This window comes from Paroedura picta, chromosome 6, assembly GCF_049243985.1.
Source record: "Paroedura picta isolate Pp20150507F chromosome 6, Ppicta_v3.0, whole genome shotgun sequence".
In the NCBI taxonomy this organism is placed as follows: domain Eukaryota; kingdom Metazoa; phylum Chordata; class Lepidosauria; order Squamata; family Gekkonidae; genus Paroedura; species Paroedura picta.
The window spans coordinates 25,557,169-25,581,264 of record NC_135374.1 but is presented as its reverse complement, the minus strand read 5'-3'; the positions used below and the strand labels follow the sequence as shown (position 1 = coordinate 25,581,264).

Sequence of the window (24,096 nt, the reverse complement as noted above, 5' to 3'; positions counted from 1 at the left end):
AATGGCAAAAATATAAATTAAAAGCCAAAACAATCCCAACATATGTTACAGGGAAGGAACGAAGGTCAAGCTGCATATCAGCATAGCATCACACAGCGCGTGTGCATTTGCACATCATGGAAAGAAGCTGTCATTTCTTTCTCAATCATTGATGGCTGCAGGCAGCTACATTTATTTTTTACTTCACTCAGCATCGGCCTTGGGGCATTTCAAATAAATCCGTTTTGCTTTGCCCGTACACGCTATGGGTAATGAAAAGGGAGATTTCCCTCCAATACCAGATTTTAGGTGTCACGGTTTTCCTCTGTTCTTTAACCAAAATGCACTGATCATGAAAACATTTGATAGCTCATGGCTACAAAGATAGCAAATCACTGTATAAGTGTACAAGAGCTTATTGATTGACATATTTAAATATTGATTTTTTTCAAAGGTCAGCTGAAAATGGGAATTGCATTTAACTGTATACATCTCATCGCTGCCCCATTAGTCTGTACTGGACTTGCAACAAGGTGGAAGTAAAAGTCCTAACACCAGTTACTTAGTCCCAAGGCTCAGAGTGCCCGGCACTCATCCCTTTCCTGAAATATATAAAGTAGAACTAGGTGACAGTGCCCTTGGGCAGGTGCAGGTGCAAGGTATGCGTCCTTCACCACAAAGTCATACTCATCAGACAGACTAGAAATTTTAAAATGAGTCTGGCAAGATTTGCTTCCTTCTAAGTATATTTAAGGCCAAGCACTTTATGGCAAGCAATGTGCAGCTTGTCTTCAAACAATTTTTCTTAGAGATAAAAGGGTGCCACTAATTTTTTCAAGGAAGCAGGGCAGGGAATGTGTGCAGGTAAAACATGAACAGGGAAGTCCTATACACTAAACTCAGTGGGCTTAGATGGGGATAATGCTGCACATGGTTGCACTATAAATCCCTTGCCATTTGCTCCATGGAGGAAAGAAATAAAAGCGTGTCTGAATTTCCCCCCTGGAAGTGTAAATAGAACTTTATGAAAGGACAGATCTATTGATAAAATATTACCAGGGAATGGGTTAGTGCCCACTGCTCCCCTACGACTTTCCCGATCATATTAGGAGCCTCTCCTCATAAGGTTTCAATTTTTAAAAATCTCTAGGAACTGAGAATCTTTCAGATTAAAGTTTAGTTTCTCGAATCTCTCCTCCCTGAACACACAGGCTGTACAGCTATCAGTCACAATGGAAGCGGAGTACATACAAGCTAAAGCTGTTGAAACAGCCATGGAGCTTCCATAGGAATACCTGATCATCTGGAAGAGGCAAAAAGGAGTCTAGAGTGGGGTTATGCAACCAGTCATGGACTTTCTCATGCACGTGCCTGCCTCTCCATAAAGTGTCAAGGCGTTTTATAGAGAGGGAGTTTCAGATGGGAGAAGGAAAAGGGAGGTAGTGTTGTTACTTTCCTTTACCACGGGCAGCTCTAAGGCCTTTAGGGATACACCAGTACCTTGGGACAGAAACGAAGAACAGGCTGCTGAACATGCTCAATTGGACATGCGACAATAAAAAGAAGAAAATATGGCATCTCCTTATTAAGACATTAAGACCTCCCTATTAAGACACTGATGATAGTGAGTTGAAAAGACAGACTAAAGGCTTTGTGATCAAGTACAAATGCAGAATTGAAGCTAATCACAGAAGAAAAGAGAACATATCTAACCCCTTATTACCTTTTCCTCTGAGTCTCCTGGCTGACAGGTAATGACACCATCTCTTGAACCCCCAGCAAATGTTGCCTTGCAGTTTGCAAGCCACTGGGTATTTTTCGAGGGGGGAAGGAAAGAAAATTTCATTACCAACACAGCTGCTTTCACAATGATCACCAAAGTGCTTTGAGAACCCCAAACACTTTGTATTTTTTATTATACTTTTGATACATTTAGCTTGAGAAATAGATTATGTTATGATTCACAAAATAATTATTTTCAGGAATGTTTGTAACTCTATGAGAAATGTATATTGGGGTACTAAATTCTGACCACTAAAGGCAATAGATTCACAGGTTAATTATGAATATTTATAGTTACCCATATTAAATTCATGCTTAATTCACATATATATAATCTAGATCAGGGGTAGTCAAACTGCGGCCCTCCGGATGTCCGTGGACTACAATTCCCAGCATTCGCTGGCAGGGGCTCCTGGGAATTGTAGTCCACGGACATCTGGAGGGCCGCAGTTTGACTACCCCTGATCTAGATCCATATATGGCAGAATGGAACTTTTCTGTCTCCTCCTCCCACTGCAGCCACACCGAGTTCCACAAAATGCTGCTTCTAGGCCTCTCCCCCCCCCTCTCATTTTCTGAATGGGTGGGAGTTAATTAATTTTTCATATATTTTAAAAATTTGCTAAACATTTATTGGGTGATTTGACCATATATGGTCATATGGTTCCCCCCCCAAGGCCAATGAGGTGCTTGGAGGGGGTGGGAAGGGGAGGGGGCCCAGGTGGGTGTGTACATAGCTATGCTTCCCAGCCATATTCTGCATCATCGCACATCTTCTGGGGTTTTGCGAAGCCTGAAAAATGTTTCAGGGGTTTCTCAACAGTAAAAAAGTCAAGAAAGGCTGTTTTAGGGTATAAGAGGCCCTGAGTGATGACACAAGGAGGGTCTGCAATGGGAAGGGGCAATCATTTTAAATTGCAGATGGAGTCTGGATGCAACCCATTGTTTGTATATTTGCACAGATTTGAGATTTATGATTACATAACAAAACAAAGCAAAGTGATTGTGCTTACAGATAGGGTAGCTTCTTTCCTGTTGTTATAAGTGTCCAAATATTCTTGTAGTTCTAGGACACTGAATTTTAATTTCTCAAGAAGTCCACAAGAGAGAAGCTGAAAACAATAAAACAAAAATGTACCAGTGAAGTTCTCGTAACTGCAATTTTGTCTCTGAAAACCAAAAATCAATGGGCACAATCCTCCAAGAGATAGTCTCTTGATTGGTTGATGGCTTGGTTTTCCTGGTAGGCCATTCTGTGGAACAGAATGTTGAACTAGATTAGCCACTGGTTGGACCCAGCAGGGCTCGTCTTATATCCTTATGATGAGATGAACAAATTGTTCCTGGACTATAGCACCTCACACTGCAAGTAGAGACTCACATGACTGCATGCTTCCCCAGGTGAAGGTTTCCATAATAGATCAAGGGTAATGAATTCACCTTGCTATCTATTTTTTCTGTGTGGAAAGAACTGTGTCATGAAGAGAAGCCTTCTATACCATCAGCCTAAAGTGGTACAGTTAAGAATGCATTGTTGCTGTTTTGGTCTCACTGGTTTCAACAGGATTTCCCAAACTAAGGCTGCAATCCTAAGCATACCCCACAGTAAGTCCCAGTGGGATTTACTTCTGAACACATGTACAAGGGAGTATGCAGTAACGTTTTCTGAACTGTACCCAATAGCTTTTACTGTTGTTCAGTCCTGAGAACCTATTAAATTTGTGGTTATTCCGAAATTGCTCAGGTTTCAAACCTTTCCAGACCAATGAAACAAAGAATATAACAAAAATCTGAGTAAGGCACCAGATAAGATACAACTCAAATGTTACAATTTATAGAGATTATTTTAAAACCAGTTTTTAAAGGACCAAATCAGCAGTTTTAAAAAGTCTTTTCAATTTAAAGCAGCAGGCAAACAAGTGGAGGAGAAAAAGTCTATGTTAAACTGAGGATTCAGAGGACTTTCAAAAAAAAGTTCCAATGATCTTTAAATCTTTACCACCCAACCTGCAAAACACCTGAAAATCATGAAAATATACTCACAGTTTCTGCATCTACAAAAAGAGTGGGGCATTCCGAACATGAGGTCAGCATCTGCGATGAACTCACAAACTTTGAGCCTATTCCCCGCAGATTGTCACCCAAGTAGCTGGCAGCATCACACGTTAGAAAGCAGAACCTTTTCTGAATATTCTGTAAAGCAAAATTATAATAATCGCATTAACTGCTGAACACTTGGTTTTTCTTAGATCTGCCTGCATTCTTACTGTACACAAAACGAGCAAGGAGGGGAACATTTGCCCCACGGGATGTGTATGTTTGCTTAAGGATTAAAAACCCATCATGGCTTAACTCTAAACTATTAAATTCCTGTAAGCTGTTTGGCTCTTTATCTCACCAGTGGAACATTGTGGGGTTTTTTTTTGCTTCACTGCTAAATTGCATTTTGTGTGCAGTACAGGTTTGTTCTTTCCTTGTCACCAGCAGCCAACCAATATAAGAATTCCTGCCCATTCTGGGCATTGTTTTGTTACTAACCAACGTCAAGTAGCCTAACAAACAATGTAATGAGTGTTCCATTGCCAAGTTTACAGCATGGGAAATGATGAGAGAGGCTTCTGTGTTTTGGTTTCCCCCTCTGGCCAGAACTGCTTGGCAAGGGTGACTCTGCTGCTTGAGAAGGTTCCAACATACCGAAGAGCAGCTGGAAACTACTGCACACCAAGACCCTTCCTGCTTTCCTAGCTGGTATGGCCGTCAAAAACCGAACTTTCTACACAGCTCTCTGCTGCAAATCATTTAAACAACCTGAAAGAAAAGGCTGGCTCAAGCCCCATAGGAGCTAGAAGAATTACATTTCAAATCTAGAGCTCCTGATATATGTTCCTAGAATATCATCCTAGAATGAAAGACTAGTTATCAGAGTATCTTAGTAGCACCCAGAGTTTGCTTATTATTCAACCTAACCAGTAACATGAAATACTGCATGCTCCAACACTTGGTTTTTTTAAAAAATGCCTCTTTTCTATCAAGTGGGATTACGGAAAAAAAAACACCTACACTGGACTCTGAATTTGTGGTCTCAAGGGGCACATGGCAAGGGTTTCTTCCAAACCACATTTCAGTTACCCAACTGGTACAGCTCCCCCCTCCCCCCAAATGTTTTCATACAACATCATCCCCTGTTTTGTGCACAGGCTGTGAACAACACCTTCTTTCCCACCAACAAAGCCTTGGTTTCATCTTAAACTGTACGAAACCCCATTTTTTCCTGGGCAGGACAACCTGCATAAGTTTCATGTGTCTGAGCAGGAGGCAGTCCATTTGAGGGATTCCAGTAAACAGCTAGTCAATTACTCATCAATTACTCTTTCCATTTGTTGATGACTGCAAGGGACCAGGACCTTAGCAACTATTAGCACAAGAGAAGGGAACCACTGGCCTTTTTGACGCATGGGATCACGGGAGGTGTGACCAAATAGACATAGGGTTTTTTAAAAACATTTTTTAAATAAGGTAGTCCATTATTTCTATTCAGCAGTGGGACCCATGGTCCTCATATAATAAAAATAAAACAGTTGATGGAGAATTCTGAGGGTCATATTATAGCAGGGGGCTTCAACTTACATCTGGTGTGGAAGGGAAGGGAAGGCACTATTAAAAAGGGAGAGAAAACATTACCATGGACGGTGTGGAATCTATCACTAAAACATCTGTCCTCCGGTAATGGATTTGCTTGACATTAGACTATGATATGAAAAGGTAGAGTTTGGGACATTTTCCTACCATGACAGAAGTTGGAATTCAGACGTAGCCTGGTGGACAGAGAATCACAATCACAAGAGGTGTAGCTAGCAACAAAATGGCTATTGCAGCTCACCTTCAGTCACACAAGGATAGATTCAAACGGATAGCCTTGTTGGTCTGAAGTAGCACAATAAAATCAGAGTCCAGAGTCAGGGGTGGGCTGGCCATTGGACAGCTCGAAAGCTCACGCCTTGAATAAATCTTTGTTGGTCTTAAAGATGCTACTGGACTCTGATTTTATTGTGCTACTTCAGACCAACACAGCTACTCATTTGAACTGATCCTTATAGAAGTTGATGAGTTGGGGAAATATTATCAAGGTTTGCATGATTGCCGCCCTGGAAGACCTTGTTAATTTCACTACAAATGTTTAATTACCCGTAGTTCTCCCAACTATGTTCTTACCTTAAACAGGGAAGAGAACACATGAAAAGTATAAACTGCACAGGAGCCATCAGAATCACACATGAGCTGGTTGATATGGCTACGCCAAGCTTCTTCTGCATCATCACAGGCTGCTGGCTGAAACGCAGCTAGGATAGCCGAAAAGAATGGCGAAGGAGGAGGTGAAACATTCCTGTCGCTTTCACCAAAACTGGACAAAAAGAAAACAAAGCAAATAAATAATAAATAAATCTAAGAACAGATAACCATGCTAGATGTGCATTTATGCTCATGTATGTAGAGCCTGAGGGTAGACAATTAAGATTTAATTAACCTGATTTGCCCGAAGAAGAAGAGTTGGTTCTTCTATGCCACTTTTCTCTACCTAAAGGAGGCTCAAACATTCGCCTTCACTTTCCTCTCCCCACGACAGACACCCTGTGATGTAGGTGAGGCTGAGAGAGCCCTGATATTACTGCTCGGTCAGAACAGCTTTATCAGTGCCGTGGTGAGCCCAAGGTCATCCAGCTGGCTGCATGTGGGGGAGTGCAGAATCGAACCCGGCATGCCAGATTAGAAGTCTGCACTCCTAACCACTACACCAAACTGGCTCTTTTAAAACTACATTTCTTCAGTTCTATAGCTTGCCTTCACCTGGATGGTCTTGGCTAGCCTGATCTCATCAGGTTTTGGAAGCCAAGCAGGGTTGGCCCTGGCTAGTACTTGGATAGCAGACTGCTGAGGAACAAGATTGCTATGCAGATGAAGGCAATGGAAAACCAGCTCTGTGATTTTCTTGCCTTGAAAATCTTTTGAGGTCATCATGTTGGCTGCAACTGTTGAGCAGAACTTTATACAGAGAAAGAGAGAAAGAGAGGGGTTCCCGCTCCAGACCACAAGGGCATACCTGGCAAGCGCATACTGATCCATCAATCTGTCACCCTTTTCTTCAGTCTCTGCCATATCAAGGCTAAAACTGTCGCTGTATTCAAAGGCTGCTGGGAGTTCATTGGTAGAGCCAGAAAGATCATCTTCCTGCACAGAGGGATCGTCCTCTTCTTGGGCACCTTCAGCCTGTGGGAATTGAATTAAGTGCTATTTTAGGTGCATGGTATTTTAGTCAGTAAGAAAAAGGGTGTCTTGAGCAATATTGAAAGGCAACAGTCAAGGAGTGTCCCTTAATGTTTATTTACATTTTTGAAACACATCCCAAAAAAGAGAGCCATGATAAATCATCAGCTGCCGCTGTTAGCAAACATTTCTTCCAGACTAATGACCTGAGTTGCCTAACACAAGCTTTCTGTGTACATTTCTGGCAGGAGTCTGTAGCAGAATTATTAATTTAGATCTCTGGCATCATGACTCCCTCACAAAGATCTTAAATTATAGAACTAGGGGCAAAGCCTGTTGCATCCAGGAACATAATGGGTGCTAGATGGGGGGGGGGGGGTTGTGAGGTGCAAGAATTCTGTAAATGGCTTCCCCCTCCCCCAGGACTTGGAAAAGCTGCAGGCTGGAGGCCCCAGGCAAGGAACTCACTGGCAGGAGCAGCTCTTGTGCTGCAAGTATCTGCAGCTTCAGAGCCTCGGGGGGAAGAGGAAGGAGGAGGGGGAAGTCAGATGTGGGGAATGGAAGGTGATTGGCTGGCCGTTGGACAGACAGGCAAGCCAGTTGGAGGAGGAGGCACTCAAGGGCGGGACAACCGCCCTGAGTGGGTGTTAAGCGTTGAGTGGCACTTAAGCCATGAGACCAGCTCCTTCTCCAAGCCCTTAACCAGAATTATTAAGTGGAACAGATAATATGAACATACCCGAAAAAGAAGTCTATCAACAAGAATTGCTTATAATACAAGCCATAGACCCTTTTGTATCTTCAGCAATGCATAAGAACATAAGAAGATCCCTGCTGGATCAGACCAACAGTCTATCTAGTCCAGCATCCTATCTCACAGTGGCCAACCCGTTTCTCCGGAGATCTAACAAGAAGGCATACAGGCCAAGGCCTTCCCCTGATGTTGCCCTCCCCCTTTGACTCTGAAAGACTTGCTTTTAGATTAAAATCTAGAAAGTTCCACTCTAAGTATAGTGCTCACTACGCTGCCCTTTGGGCACTGACTGGCATTGCAATCTTAAACACAGTTACACTGTTCTAAATACATTCAATTCAATGGGCTTAGGAGGGTATAACTCCAAGTAAGACTGCAATGCAAATCTTGTTGGCCCATTTTAGTGCAGCATCTAGAATGACGTTCTGCTGTCCATTGGGGAGAGAAAAGCTCCTGATACCTTTCTTCTTGCATATTCTTAAATGGAAATAAAACCAAATTTGGCTTTGCGTGAGGCAGCTGGACCATATCAGAACTATCAATTTATTTTATTCAATTGTTATTTCTGTTACTGCTATGTAAACTTGTTCAGTTAATATTTTTATCTTTGTAGCAGCTCTGTGATTCTGAATTGTGCCAGTGAAACAGTGCAGTATTTGACAGAGGACTGGCACAGCTACCAACATGTTCACATGCAACAGCTTCAGGAAAATGGTTCTGTCTACCTCTGGTTTGCATTTATAAAGCTTTGTTTAGATTTTGGAAATGGAAACATTTCTACAGAGAAACAACTTCAGAATAAATGACATTACTAAAAAAGTTTACCAACCTTGGAGAACTATGTCCCAGCCAAACTTCATGTTCATACACAACAGCTTTTCCATTTTTTAAAAAAGAAAGAACTCAGTATAATCAGCATTTTATATTCCTAAAGTAGACCAAACAGGCAAGGACTGAATTCAGTGTAAGCAGCTGCACAATGACGCTCCCACAGCTCAGGAGAAAAATGTAATTCATGCTTACACCCACAGGGCAATCTTTATACAGCCCCATTAACATGGGTAGAAGTGTGGTGCTGGCATTTCACAAGCACTATTAACTTGGAAATACGCAGACTTAGTTTGGAACTTATTATGGCTGGGTGTGCCGTATTACAGTGTAAAACTTCAGTCTGAAATCCAAAGATGATTGTTATGAACATAAGAAAAACATGTACCCCCAAACCCACTTTACACCCCCCCCCAAGGCACTCTTAGAATAATGTGAATTCACCTTTGAACCTTCAGACACTTGGAGATTATTCATTTCAGGCAAGGAAGCATTAAAGCTAGACGTTCTTGAGCTGAAAGAAGGTGCCGTCGCAGAAGTTGCTTCACCAGGGGTAGAAAGAGGGTCAACGTGATTTGTGTCTTCGGAAGGGGAAAGTGTCATGATCTGTTAAAAGAGGAACTTGACTAAGAGCGCAATCTCCTTGAAGGTCCTCCTGTGCAAACCCAACGGAACAAGTGGGAACCGCACAAGAGCTCCCATTCATTTTACATTATGCTTCTATAGAAGAATTTTACTTTGACAATGACCAACATATGAAGCCTTTTCGTTATGACCTCTATTATGATACTGCAAGATACGTATTTTCCACAGGTGGTCATCGTTAAATTTAAGCTTGCGGTGTTATTTCTAATTCCCTCAGCTTTTCGTACAGATCTTTAAGAGAAAAACTATTTAAATATATTACTATTTCAGTCCTTTGTGCCATTTTAACAAATGCATACGTTTTGTTTTGTAAACACTGCATTATAAAATGTGCAGAGTTCTGATGGGACCCGTAATCCAGTATGACATATAAAAACACACTGAATAAAGCAGCGCTTATCAGATCTGACATTTCCTGTGCACAGAACGTGCTTCTGCATCTCTTCTACATTTGCAAATGAAAATAAAACAGCATGCAATAAGCAAATACTTACCTATGCAAGAGCCACCTCTTCCTACTGCATGCATTCAATCTCGTTTCAAATGCAGGGCATAAGAAGCCACTTTCCAAAATATAGCTACTAGCAGTCTACATTTAACTACTTACTAGCTCTGATCGCTCTAGGATTTGGCTTGTTGTTAGGTCCTCCTCCTCCGATGATTCATCAGAGTCTTCGTGGTTTATTTTGTTTAGGCTGGGCGTACTTCCTGAAAGCTGGCTTTCTTCCAGAAGTTGCATATCACACTTGTCCAGACTATCAAGAGAACGCCTGCGTACTCCCCAGTTGAAATTGTCCATGCTTTCACCCTGAAATCACAGCAGTGATTGTTTTCTCTGCCACCATACAAGCCCCTTTTTCTCTACTGAAAGTTTTACTTAGCAACATCATAATGCTGGGGTCTATGTCTTTAAGCTGGAACTGACTTTATATAAAAGTGTCTCTAATGAGTGTCTTAATAAATTCAACAATATACAATTTTAAAGAGGGATTTATGACACTGTGGTCAATGAATGAAGTGTCCCTGACTCCCCAAAACTCTCCTGTATCCCAAGGCTATATCTTCAAAATGTTGTAGGCATGGCAACATTCTATGCCATTCCAGGTGGCTTACACTGCAGAAACATTTTAATGACCACACAACTCCCACTACAGAAGTAACAAACACCATTTACTAGGCAGCATTTCTGGTGTATTTCCACTTGAATTTACGGGGAGTCATCTAAACTGCTGTAAGCAGGTTCTTCCAATTGCTATTTTAACCCAGTTATGTTTACAACAACAGAAAATCACAAATAAAATATTTTAGACTTTCCGCACTACACACATGAACACGCTACTTAAGCGCAGGACCAAGGCAGATCTGGATGCATTTGCAGTTTGACATGCACAACACCAATGTCACAGTCAGCAGCTTTCCGTTTTAATTCAGACTTCACTTTGCAAATTTGAAATTACTTTTTTATTAAGCATTTCTTTTTAAAAAATAGACCATCTTTTCAAATATATATTTTAAAAATGATCATGCCCTATTTAAACATTAAGTCTAGTCCAGTTCTTGGTCATTCACATGCAGGTCGGCATGCTTGATTTTAGCAACAACGCATGAATGGCTGCAGAGCTATCTTTACAGTTACTTTTAAAAAGACATCTAAGATAAATGTAGCTAGAGCAGAAACAAATATACACAATGAAATTATAATGTGGAGGTGGAGTTCAGGGAGTTTTTAAAAATGAGCTAAATAAATCAAACTAAGAGGAAGTTTTTGAAGTGTGTTTTGACTTCTCTCATGAAACTCTCCCAGCAGTGTTTGATAGGAGAAACCTAGGACCCAGTAGTCAGAATTGATGACAGGTTCCACAATCAAACCTGAGCAAATAACATCTCTAATATGAGCAGAGCGATATCACAGCCACAAGCTCACATGACATTATAGCACCTTTTTGGAAAACTGGGAAAGCTGAAATTTGGGATTTTCCCATTTTACATCAGTGAATGCACACTGCCTTCCTTGGCCTGCAGATCACACCGATGCCGTTATTTGCACAAGTGACCTTCCAGTTTGTCATGAGACCAGAAGGAAACATTTTTATACGTGGTCTGAAGAAGTTCCATTTGATTTTGCAATCTGGAATTTCCTGTATCTTATGCAGTTGTACATATTTGTTTCAGGCCTAACTACAACTGGGGGGAAGGGGTCAACTCCAGTGACTATTTACATTTGAACTTTACTGTTGTAAGGCCCCGCCTCTCCCAGCCTCTTCAATGCTATTCACCGTGGTAGAGGATCCAGTAAAATTCTAGCTATTTCTTTTAGGGAGTATGTATGTGTTCCTCTAAAGGAGGGGGTGGGCAAACTGTCGCCCTCCAGATGTCCATGGACTACAATTCCCATGAGCCCCTGCCAGCAAATGCCAGGGGTTCATGGGAATTGTAGTCCATGGACATCTGGAGGGCCACAGTTTGCCCACCCCTGCTCTAAAGTATTTGGCAGTGGCATTTAGCCTGAAAGGAACTTCTAAGGAATGCTACAGAGATCTAAAGACCCCAGAAGTGATAGATACGCCATGACATGCGAACACTGGCCTAACACTGCCATTTTCATGCTATTTGTTGTTGGCACTCAGAAAATGAATCATATATGATTCCATGTTCTCAATACTTAAAAAAAACCCACACAGAACCTAAACTCCAATTATAAAAGCCAATAAGGTGGAAAATGCAGATGCATAAGTGATCCCCTTACAGCTTTTTCTTATAATTTGTGGGATGCAACATCCCAACATGGGATGTTACCCATGTTGATATTTGTAAGCAAAAAATTACTTCTGTAATTCATGGATCTAACCATGGACCAAATCCATGAATTGCATTTCAGGCATTAGGGCAGAAGTAACAACGAACTCCTCAGCTTTCTGAAATATTAAGACACTCTTATATCATAGTATCAGGCAGAAACTCCTTCATACACATACACACACACACTAAAAAGAGACAGAATATATCACAGAATACAAACAAAGCATTACATCCACTAGCACATGTGAGTTCAAATAGCATTATCTTACCTGAAGTTCCTGAATAGCAGATATAACAAATAGGAAACAAATAAAGAAAAGTATTTGTAAACATACTTTGTTTAAACATACTCTTATAAACATTTGTCCTATAATGTAGTTTAAAGCTACCAAATTAATAAATTTATTCCTACCTAAACTATATGATAGCAGCTGGAAATCTATATATAAAAGAGTTGCCAAGCTCCAGGTGGGACTTAGAGAGTTTCTAGAATTACAACTGATTTTTAGATTACAGCCTACTCCAGGTGGGGTTGCCAGCTCCAGGTGAGGACTGGGGATCCAAACAAGAGATAAGTTCCCCTGGAGAAAATGCCTGTATAGGAAGGTGGACTCTATGGCAGCCTATACGCTGAAGCCCCTCCTTTTCCCAAACACCATTTCCCCCAGGCTTCACCCCCCCCCCAAATCTCCAGGCATATATCAGCCCAGAGCTGGCAACTCTAAGCTTCACAGATCAGCTTCCCTGGATAAAATGGCTGCTTTGGAGGGTGAATTCTACTGTATTATGAGATCCTTCTCCTCACCAAATCTCAGGCTCCACCCTCAAATCTCTAGAAATTCCCAACCCAGAGTTGGCAATCTTCATACAGTGTGTGTGTGTGTGTGTGTGTGTGAAATCGCAGATGTCAACACAGGGGTCTAAATTAACAGAGCCATCTGAAGCAGAGTTATACCCTTCTGAGTGCACTGAAAGGAATGGGCTTAAAAAGCCAGTTCTGCTTAGGTCTCAATGAAGTTGCTTCTTTGAAATTCTAGAAATCCACCCTCCCTCGGGCCACACTTTTTGTTTGTTGAAAAAGTTATTTGCAAAGGCATTTCAGGGCAAAGCTGCTAAGACTCAATAACAGGAAACACATTACAGCATTACCTAATTACGCTGCTATTGTTAAAAATAAAGGTATTTTTCCCCATTGAACATCTCGGTTTTGAAGATTTTATATCTTGAAAACAATCATCTCAGTGCAGAGTGAATCTCTTCTCTGGAATGTGTATTTTAATGCGGCCTATGGTTTTCTCCGAATTTGACACCGTCTCCTCTTCCATGCGTAAGGTGAGAAATTAACGCTCTTAAAAGGACTTTACCATTTTTGGGGAGCAGTCTATTTGGCTTAGCCCCAAATTTTGGTCACCAGAGAAAGACAACAGCATTGTGATCCAACATGTCCCTCTCACTACTATTGTTGTAATTCCTGATCAGTTAATTACAATCACTTGCCCATGAATGTTGGTTATTTTTAGACAAAAATTAGAATACAATTATTTTGATTATCCTTCTTATCATACAAAGATTTATGGCCAATGTATGGATACTGTTAAAGCACAAGGCTCTTTGTTTCACAGTACAGAAAGGGCTACTGTCATGCAAATCTAGGGCTACCAGGCTGAAACATGACAAATATGTATTTAAATGTTCCAATAAATTGGAAATCAAAGAAGCTGCTTTTCTTCTCTGCTTTCCTCCTTTTTTGCAGTAAAGGTAAAGGTATCCCCTGTGCAAGCACCGGGACATGTCTGACCCTTGGGGTGACGCCCTCTAGCGTTTTCATGGCAGACTCAATACGGGGTGGTTTGCCAGTGCCTTCCCCAGTCATTACCGTTTTACCCCCCCCAGCAAGCTGGGTACTCATTTTACCGACCTCGGAAGGATGGAAGGCTAAGTCAACCTTAAGCCGGCTGCTGGGATTGAACTCCCAGCCTCACGGGCAGAGCTTCCAGACTGCATGTCTGCTGCCTTACCACTCTGCGCCACAAGAGGCTCTATTTTTTTTGCAGTAGTAAGCAAGATACTACTGCTTATCTATTACAGCCAGAGAAGGTTTGTGAAATATTCAAATACTGCTTAAAAGGAAACCATGGCCTCCTACTAATCTTTTAAAGATAGCTAAGAGATCAGAATACTCACAATTTGAAAATAACTAGAAATGGCTCAAATTCACAAAGATGCTTACTGATGCCTAATGATGTAGCAACACTGACAAATTCTTAACAAGATGTATGATGTATTCATTTTTATATTTTGGGGTGTATATAATTTGTAGTACCCATTTGCAGTCACTGATATTTGCCAGGAGGCTGGTAAATCAGTCCTAGGGATTCCATCCTCCAAGTGGGACCTGGGGATCCCCCAGAATTACAACTCCAGACAACAGATACCAATTCCCCGAGAGAAAATGGATGTTTTGTTGGGTAGACTCCATGGCCCTGTACCCTACTGAAGTCCTTGTTCTCCCCAGACTCAATCCCCTAATCTCCAGGCATTTCCCAGCCCGGATCTGGCAAATGTACCCTCCATCCCTACCACTGGATAGGCAACTCCACTTAGTCCACAACTATTATTAAACAGTAGTTGGCATGCTGTTCACTTCTGGCATAGTAAATACACTTAAATTAAAGGTAAACTCTTTCCCCCAGAAGTCAACAACATTGAATTTTAATCTCTTTCAGGGAAATAGTGCAGCAACAGCATTTGACAGTTTCTTGCCGCATATGAGCAAGCGGTTCTCTGGCCAGTTGGGCAAGTCTCTGAAATCGCACAACTCTAAAAGAAATCATTGTGAAAATTCTGAGTTTCGTCAAAAGAGAGAGAGAGAGAGATCCTGACAATGGGCATGAGAGCAAATGGTGATTCTACTTGCCTCAGTGCCAGCACCCTGATCCTGTTTTTCTTTAAATTAACAGACACTGAATTCTGCACACGCATGCCCCCAATGGGCAAATAAGAAAAGAAGAGCTAGTTTTTTGTCTCCCACCTTTTACTACCTGAATGAATCTCAGAGCAGCTAACAATTGCCTACCTTCCTCTCCACACAAGAGATGTCCCATGAGGTAGGTGGGGCTGAGAGAGCCCTGAGAGAACTGTGACAGGCTCAATGTTACCCACCTGGCTACATGTGGAGGAATGGGGAATCAAACCTGGCTCTCCAGATTTAGAGGCTGCAACTCTGAACCACTAAACCACGCTAGCTCTCTCCCAGAGTCAGGGGTGGACTGGGAAGTTCAAATGGCCCTGGAGCAAGCTTATGCATCCAAGACAAGTGGTCCTGAAGCACAAACAAAGTCACTAGTTGTTCCTTGCTTGTTCCTGGCTTTCAGTGGCCCACTGGGAAATTTCCCCACAGGTTCAATGGGCAATCCATCCCTGCTTGGGCCAGTTCCTGGTCAGGAAAACTGAAAGAGAGATGGCCAGTCCCCGTGCCAGTCTAATTTGGCTATAGCAGTATCTGATCCCGGGAGGTGATGGGTTCTCCATCTATGGAAATGTTTAAACAGAGGCTGGATGGCCATCTGACGGAGAGGCTGATTCTGTGAAGGTTCAAGTGGATGGCAGGTTACAGTGGATGAGCGATAGGGTTGTGAGTGTCCTGCACAGTGCAGGGGGTTGGACTAGATGACCCAGGAGGTCCTTAACACTATTTTGCTCCCTATATTTGGGAAACAGCCTCCTGGGAGGAGACTGTCCAGGGCCCTGTCCGCCCAGGTCCACCCTGATTGGCTCTCCCCCTCCAACTCCCTCCCCTCCCTCCTTGCCTGCTAGCAGCACTGCTGCCTCCAGACAGGACTTTGCCGCCAAACAGGAGGCTGAGCTGCAGAGATGCTGCTGATGGGTAGGAGCCAGGGGGAGGCTTTCCAGCCTCCCTTCGCCTGCAAAGCCCTGTCACTGCCTTGCAATGGGCAACAGGGCTTTGTCACCAAAGAGAGGCTGCCCCTGGGGGGGGGAAGCCTTCCCAGGGCTGCAAAGCCCTGTTGCTGGCTCGTGGAGGGGCTCGTAGCTGAGAGGGGCCTTCCCCTGCCCCTTTCACAGCCCATTTATAAAATGGGCTTTGCTACTAGTAATTCTATGATTCTATGATCTAACTACTGGGTGACTCACATCTCTCACATTCCTTCCTACAGACACTCTCCAGGTTAGCTTGGGCCATGCTAGAGAGTAATTTATATTTTGGAGGCGGGTACAGGAGAAAGGGGACGGCGTACTGCAGCAGTACGTGGCATGGAAGTACTTGGGCAAGATAAAGAATGCCCTTTTGAACTTCTCTTTACTTTCTGGCACTGTTTTCCCTTCCTGCCTATTCACTGGCCCTTCTGCATGTAGCTGTGGGGCTCAATTTGCTAAAGCACAATCCAGGGGACCCCACCACCTAAATGTGATCTTTTCCCAATCCAAATGGACTTCTCAGATGGAACACATCTGCGGCACCGGTAAAATACATTTATACAAAAAGATAACAGAACAAGATCTTCCATGCCCTTCAAGGGTATGATGTCAGCTGAATAACATGCCCTTGCAGCAGTTCCACTTAAAGATGAACCGACACAGGCTTTTACCTGCCAAGACCTAATTATATGCCCTCAGGCTCCTGTTTTGCTCTCTGAACAGCTGATGACATCACTCACAGCAGAGCAGTGCCGAAACTGCTTCAGGGCTTTTATCAGTTTCATGCTATACGGAGATGTGCAGCGCTTCCTCTTTAACAGAGATGACCCCTGTTTTGAGATGCCCATAACCTTTGCCTTGTAAGCTGCTAGAGCCTTTGCTAAGGTTTCTCTGTGGGGTGGGTTAGCACATCTTGCTTTTACAGCACATGCATTTAAACAGAGACATATGAGTAAACATTAAAGGGAGAAGCTGCCATGCCAGTGAGGCTCATTCTGAACCAGCCACAACAGACGGTAGGGCAACTATGTTCCTCCTGCAAATCTTTAATCTCAAGCGGCAAAAATCCCACCCTTCCGACTTGAAACATTAATATTGCAAACTAAATGAATACTGCACAAGCACACTGAACAGAGCCCTTGATAGTGTGAGACTGGGGAATTGGTCACTAGTGCTTGGTGTGGGAACAAGTGTGTTTTCATTTTCATCTGTGAAATGCTGGGGGAGATGTGCCCATGTGCATACCTCTGCCCTTAGAACTCAGGAAGGTCACTGATGAAACTGATTAATTTGAAACGATTGTGCAGCATGACCTGTATAAATTCAAATCCGCCTATTTTCAACAGTTTGGCACATCAGAAGTTTCAACACACTAAGTCATTTAAAAGTTTTTAACGTATGGAATTGTGGTATTTGTGTTGCTCATTAGGAAGTCCAGCTTTAGCCTTCCAGGAATGCTTCTGCAGAGTGTGCTATTATGAGTAACAACAGTGACGGAAACCTACATTTGGAGTAAGGAAGGGTGTGGTAACCTGCCAGTTTTAGGCTACTGCATTAGCACTGTGCAAACATCCTGAGGGATCGAAAACCAAGTTTTACAGTTGCTCAGTGACACTTTTGCTTAAAATAGAAAGAGAACATTCTATTCAAGTCAGGAAGAGTTAAAACATGGCTTATTCTGCGGCAAGAGAAAAGTTCTTTCATAGAGAGAGTGCACCGTACCTCCCCGTCCTCCAGTTCCACATCAAGGAAGTCAAAATCCCTGAAGACTCGGAACTGCTGCTCGCTGTTTGAGTCGTCCATATTCTCTTGCTCGCGTGCTCCGTCCTCGGAAGCCACCAGGCTCGTCTGGTGTTCAATCAGATCCAAATCACCGCACGAAGAAAAAATTACCTAAAAGGGGGAGGGAAGGGAGGGGGGAAATCAAAGGGATGTTTCTTTTAAAAACTGTTTCTCTGTGGCTCTGCTAGCAAAATCTAATGGACTGTGTTTTCAGTACACACCTAATTCCTCTCGTGGGTATTTTTAGAAAGCTCTTTTTTATTATTTATGTTGGACAGGTGCCTTCAGATTAAACTTGTACAAAGGCACAACTTAGTGCTGCAGGAACACGTCCAAGCTACCTCCTAATGGCTGCAGATTCATACTGCTCTGATGGTTACAGGCAATTGCAGAAAGAATGAATGGATATTTTGTCCCCTTCCCAAACTTGTAGATAAATTAGGATTTTTTCTCCTGGTTTTAGTTAGCTTTGGTTGTTGTTTTTTAAACAAATATTTGTTATCACCTAATCACTATGGAGCAGTTCCTACCAAAGTCAGTTTTCTGGTGTACCTTAAGTCTGCAGAGATCTAGGATTAAAAGGCTAACACAAAAAAATATATATCCAGTCTGAAATAGCTGTTTTCCTCACTATACCTTACAGTTGTATTATTTCTATAAGTTTTAGTATAGTGTCTATTGATGGAAATACATCATTTGGTCATGACATAATTTGTTATTCATTAGATTGGTTAATTAGAATCAGGTCAACGGAGCTTTCCCGGTACAGACAGACTGGTTACCAGTCTGTTTCCGGGTCAAGTTCAAGGTATTGGTGCAAACAAAAAACATGGCATGACATAACTAAACATTGTATGTAACACAGTTCAATAATTCTGGAAGGAATTACTGCTACCACTACCACTACCACTACTACCACTACTACTACTACTTTTATAGCCCACCGTTCTTGGTTGGCTCAGGGCAGGTAACAACAGGTGTGTACAAACAATGAAGTGACATTAATAATTGTTGATAAGAAATTATAAATTAAATTATATTAAACTGTGTTATTAACTTATTAAACCACCTTTTTAGGGTCTTATAAAGGGGGGAATATCTCTGTTGGATGGTTAATTTCAGGATGGTGCATTATTGGGTTTTTTTTTTTAACCAAGTGGACACATTTTAATGCCACTATTCAGATATGTGATCTCCTAATTTGAAACAATAACACATTATTTCTACAAGACCTTACCATTATTTGTACTTTGGCCATGAAATATAAAGCACTGCTAAGTATGGAAGAGTCTGCTATCTCAGGCAAACGGAAGATGACATTTAGAACTGGCATTTAAATTAATTATTCACAGCCACTATAAAAAGTATACTTACGGAAGGATTTTTGCTGAGGCCAACTTCTTGACCACAAAGAGTAAGGACATGAACCAACTTTTCTTTTGTCCTTTTCTTAAAAAGAGAAGAAAAAAAGATAGAAAATTTTAAACAACGTCCCATATATAACAAAGCACCTAAGAACACTGCCTACCATTCCTAAGAATAAGACTCCATTCCAGGAACAAAAAAGAAATGTTACCTGAGAATACTGAGGTCTCTTCCAGCTAACAGGAACAAGGACGTTAGAGTTAGACCCAGAAGAGGTTGAAGAAGTACTACGTGTGACAGGCATAATTCTTGATTTTCCATCCCGACCTGAGGATCCCTGTAGCTCATCATATCGTCGCCCAATAATTGGAGTCTTAAAAGAAAAACAACATTATTGAGCCATTCAAGTGTTTCTCATAAAATGCCTCAGTAATTCTTGTAACTACACTGGAATTTCTCCCTTGTTGAGGGAATGAGACTATTTAAAGAGACTGCGGTTGAGCTGAGATTTGACAGTCCATATGCAGATCTACTCAAAATCCTAGTCAAGTCTATATAATGGAGCTTACTCCCAGGAAAGGACTCTTATGATTGTACTGAAAGTTATTGTGCTTGCTACCTGAGAGAGAGAATTTAACACTGTTCCTTTATGAATAAGTCATACTACATTTAAAAGTATGGCTAGTATTTCAGATTTGCAAACATTTTAAAAGATCTATATTACATCCTTTTATTTTCCAAAAGGCATTACTCATTCCCTTCTAATCTAAGAAGCAACATCTTAATTATAAGTGGACATTTCACAATACTAGGACTGAAAAAGGAAACACTAAGATTGATACAGCCACATTAACTGACCCTTGATAGGTTGGGGGTTTCTTTTGTTTGTTTTTTGAGGGGAAGGGCTGTCAAAAACAAAAACAGGACCAAGGGGCCATATTCTATGGGTCCCAAGTAACCTTGTGAAGTTGAGCAAGTGATGCAATTTGCTTTCATATGAAGTTTGGGATGGGTCTTGGTGGTATGAGGGGGACTCAAAGGAAATCTTAGTTTGGGGCATGTGGGTGGTTTTCGATAGGCCTTATCTGAGGTCGACACTGTGCTGTGGTTATTTGCTTGCTGGTTTATAGATCCGGAGCATTTTGTAAGTACTGTATTTGCAACAAATGGAGATAGAGAACATGACATGTTATGGGAAATTATTATTTCTTTAAAAGGTCACCCTTTATTTCTGCTTATCTTTCAGACTCATCTGCCTTGAGTGATCCCTTCTACCTAGAGATCAGAAAACCTGGGACTTTCTTACATGCAGAGCAAAGGGAGCAACTCCTGACCTGAGGTGTGATTTTACCTGTCACACTTGGTACAAAGGTTGCAATGCCTCTACCATCTTGCTTACGTTAATGTTGCTGCAATATGTTTTATCTAGTTTATGAGAGAGTTCATTAAGATGTTGTACTGATAGAAAAATTTGTGGGAGCTTCCATAGAAACATTCTCTTGGCTTTGATCTGGAAATTGCAGCTGGTACAAAATGTGGCTGCAAGAGTCCTCACTAGAACACCTTGGAGGTCCCATATTCAGCCAGTGCTACAACATCTGCACTGGTTACCAGTCTGCTTCTGGGTCAAATTCAAGTTTTTGGTTTTAACCTTCAAGGCTCTACGTGGCCTGGGTCCTACCTATCTGCAGGACCACTTATCTGCTTATGTCCCCCGCAGAACACTTTGTTCTGTGGGTATGAATCTGCTGGTCGTCCTGGGCACCCAGGACATTCGCCTAGACTTGACCAGGACCAGGGCATTTTTAACCCTGGCCCCAGCCTGGTGGAATGAGCTTCCAGGAGAGCTACAGGCCCTGATGGAGCTATCAACATTCCGCAGGGCCTGTAAGACAGAGCTCTTCCGCCAGGCTTTAGGTTGAGACTGGGGAGGAAGAGCTGTCCTGGGATTTACGAACTGGAGGTCCTGCCTACTGGAAGGTGCTGTGTTAGATCTATCTGGTTGTACCAGAGTACAGATGCAGTTGGGGTAGGTGAGCTACAGTCTGGAATAGGGGAGGAATGTTGTTCCGGAATTTGTTGGAGTCTAGAGTGTACTATTGTATTTTATTGGGGATTAATTGAAGGGCGTTTAATGGAATTGTTGTATTTTATTCTTTTATCCTGTTGTAAGTTGCCTCAGGATGACTGTGTTGGGAGGGGTGGGGTATAAATTAAATTATAAATAAATATAAATAAATGAATATATACATGTTCATTGTGAACAAATGCAATACCTCAGAAATATCAAAATGGAATTCTAAGGTTTTCCCAGGCAGTTCCTTTGATGCATTATTCCACACACGATGTATTTCCATCTTTGAAAGCTCATTGTGCTGGCAGGAGGGCAAAACCAGGCTTGCAGAGCGGGACACTACCAACTTTAATATATTTAGGGCTTCTCGCCAATGAATGCTCTGGAAATGAAAGTTGAGGGGAAAATACACCGAATTATACATATGTGACAATAAATGCTGTAATATGATTAAAACTATTGTCTACAAATAACATCCTAATACATATCATTATATTATGCTTGGGGGTCCTTAATAATACCTGCTTAAAATATAATATGCATTTGATAAAACATGTGTGTGTATGCACAGAGATCACACTAAGAATTAGAACAGTATTGCAGTACATTATTAACCTTGTAGAGCTGTAGGGAAGGGCAGTATAAAAATCCAAATAAATAAACAAAATAAATCTTTTGTTTTTCAGTTGAGAAAAGAGGATTGAACTACATTGCATTTCCTTTCTGTAATACTGCTGTTTGACACAGAATTTGGCATCCTGGCGTTCTTACTAGGGGTGTGCATTCGGGTTAATTCGAACTGAAAATATACCCCCAAAAGGCCTTATCAATAGTTGTTGGGTATATTTCGGCATCCCAAATGTTTGTGACTTTTCTCAGGATAACTGGGGGAAAATCCCGAAAAAATCTCAGGTCTACTTGGGAATTACCAGGAGATCCGAAAACAGAAGAGAGGCAGAAGCTGTTTGTCGGGCTTCTACTGCAGTCCCTTAAAAGTTTAAAGGGATTGCAGAAATCAGCTTGAGGATCAGGATCATCTATGCTGGGGGGAGCAGACTGTTCCCACTGGCTCAGCTGCGGGCAGGCATCTTGTGCAGCCCAGGCTGTTGGACAAATTGTCCCACCTAGAATCTGCATACCTCAGGGAGCAATCTCCCTACAGCATGCAGACTGAGGGTCCCTCCAGCAGTTTAGTTTGAACCAGGCTGCAGGAGAAGTTTTCCCCGGAAGATCTCTGTGCCTCAGGGAGTAGTCTCCCTGAGGCACACAGATCCAGGAGCTGGTTTCTCTTACAAAAAGCCAGGATCTGCATGCCTTGAGAAGCGATCTCTGAGGTACTTTGGTCTGGCACTTTCTGCAGCACAGTTTAAATCAGGCTGCAGAAAAAGCTGTCCCAGCCAGGATCTGTGTGACTTGGGGAGCTATCTCCCCAAAACGCAAAGATCTTGGGTCTGGCTCCTTTTGTAGCATGGTTTAAACTGTACTGCAGGAGAAGCTGTCCCAGCCAGAATCTTCATGCCTCAGGGATCAATTTCCATGAGACATGCAGATCCTGAGTTTGGCTCTTTCTGCAGAATGGAAAGGAGAAAGTGTCCAAGCTAGGATCTCCCCACAGCATGCAGATTCTAGAGCTGGCACTCCCTGCAGTGTGATTTAATCTGTTTTTTTTTCCTTTGGGTCTATTGCACCCAAAACCTTTCAGGATTTCTGAAAAATTCCAGATCCCATACTCAGATTTTTCAGAAATATCAACAAAATTTGGGGTTCAATAGACTCAAACTGAAAAATCCTGATTAAAAAAAATGCATTAAAAAAATGCAAAAAAAAAAACATTCATTGTCCCAGAGAAAAGCAAGGAAAATATGGGCAATATTTGGAGAGGAGCCTGAGTTTTTTTTTTTGTTGGCTTTTTTAAAGAGTAAAACATTATTGCTCCCAGAATTCAAGAAGAACCAATACGCTTCAAACAAGCTTGGCTTTCTTCTCTATTATGTTCTTCTCTACATTCTGATGCCATGGCAGCTGAATATGGCTCAGGGAATGTCAGGAGATGGTGCTCAATGGATAGCTTCAGAATCTAACGTTCTTGCGTCTCCTTTCCCATGTTCCCACTCTGCTAACTCTTCTTTGCAGGAAAATTCTTCAGGTATTTGAAAACTTGCACCTTGGAACTATCCTCACTAGAACACTTTTGAGGGCCCACATTCAGCCGGTGCTTCGTCATCTTTTCAGTCCTGGCCCCAACCTGGTGGAATGAGCTCCCACAAGTGCTAAGGGCCCTGCGGGATCTACCAGCTTTCCACAGGGCCTGCAAGACGGAGCTCTTCCACCAGGCATATGGTTGAGGCCAGGGCAGCTCTCTCACTAATCCATCAGAGGATTCCTTCCAATATTGAGATCTCTAACATCGAGATCATTGTTAGATCTATTGCATTGGTGCCACCCTCTTCTGAATATTATTCTCCCCACCAGGCTGAACTTGGGGGGAAGTCGTGTAAATACGATCAGAATTGTGACCACCGCCGTTGATATGTTATATGTGACTTGTTGATGTAAATTGGGGTTTTTATGGGGATTTTATTGTGTTTTAACTGTTTATGTTGTAAACCGCCCTGAGACCTATTTGGAGAAGGGCGGTCTAAAAATTAAATAATAATAATAATAATAATAATAATAATAATAATAATAAATAAATAAATAAATAAATAAATAAATAAATAAAAACACTAAGTAAAGGTATAAACATATGTTGGAATCCCATAATGATTCCAACATTAGAAATTGGACTTAAGAACAAAAGAAGAACACTGTGGGATCAGATGACTAGTCTATCCAATCTAGCAATCTGTTTCACAGCAGGCAGATAGCTGGAAGGCCAGCCCATAGGACA

General features: G+C 41.9%; 1 protein-coding gene across 9 annotated transcripts in view; it reads right to left on the bottom strand.

Annotated features, from left to right (window-relative positions):
- Positions 1 to 24,096, bottom strand: part of FRY (FRY microtubule binding protein) — a 223,475-nt gene that overhangs the window by 15,213 nt on the left and 184,166 nt on the right. For 8 of the 9 annotated variants that reach the window (XM_077341830.1, XM_077341829.1, XM_077341823.1 and 5 more), the window contains 11 exons: positions 21,409 to 21,588; positions 19,344 to 19,505; positions 19,142 to 19,216; positions 17,708 to 17,878; positions 9,858 to 10,058; positions 9,050 to 9,211; positions 6,860 to 7,026; positions 5,974 to 6,163; positions 3,805 to 3,954; positions 2,775 to 2,873; positions 1,703 to 1,786 (listed from right to left, as the gene is read on the bottom strand). In XM_077341830.1, coding sequence (XP_077197945.1) covers positions 1,703 to 1,786; positions 2,775 to 2,873; positions 3,805 to 3,954; positions 5,974 to 6,163; positions 6,860 to 7,026; positions 9,050 to 9,211; positions 9,858 to 10,058; positions 17,708 to 17,878; positions 19,142 to 19,216; positions 19,344 to 19,505; positions 21,409 to 21,588 — 1,641 coding nt within the window. Of the gene's footprint in view, positions 1 to 1,702; positions 1,787 to 2,774; positions 2,874 to 3,804; positions 3,955 to 5,973; positions 6,164 to 6,859; positions 7,027 to 9,049; positions 9,212 to 9,744; positions 10,059 to 17,707; positions 17,879 to 19,141; positions 19,217 to 19,343; positions 19,506 to 21,408; positions 21,589 to 24,096 lie in introns of those variants that run through there. The other variant, XR_013231780.1, reaches the window with a different exon arrangement.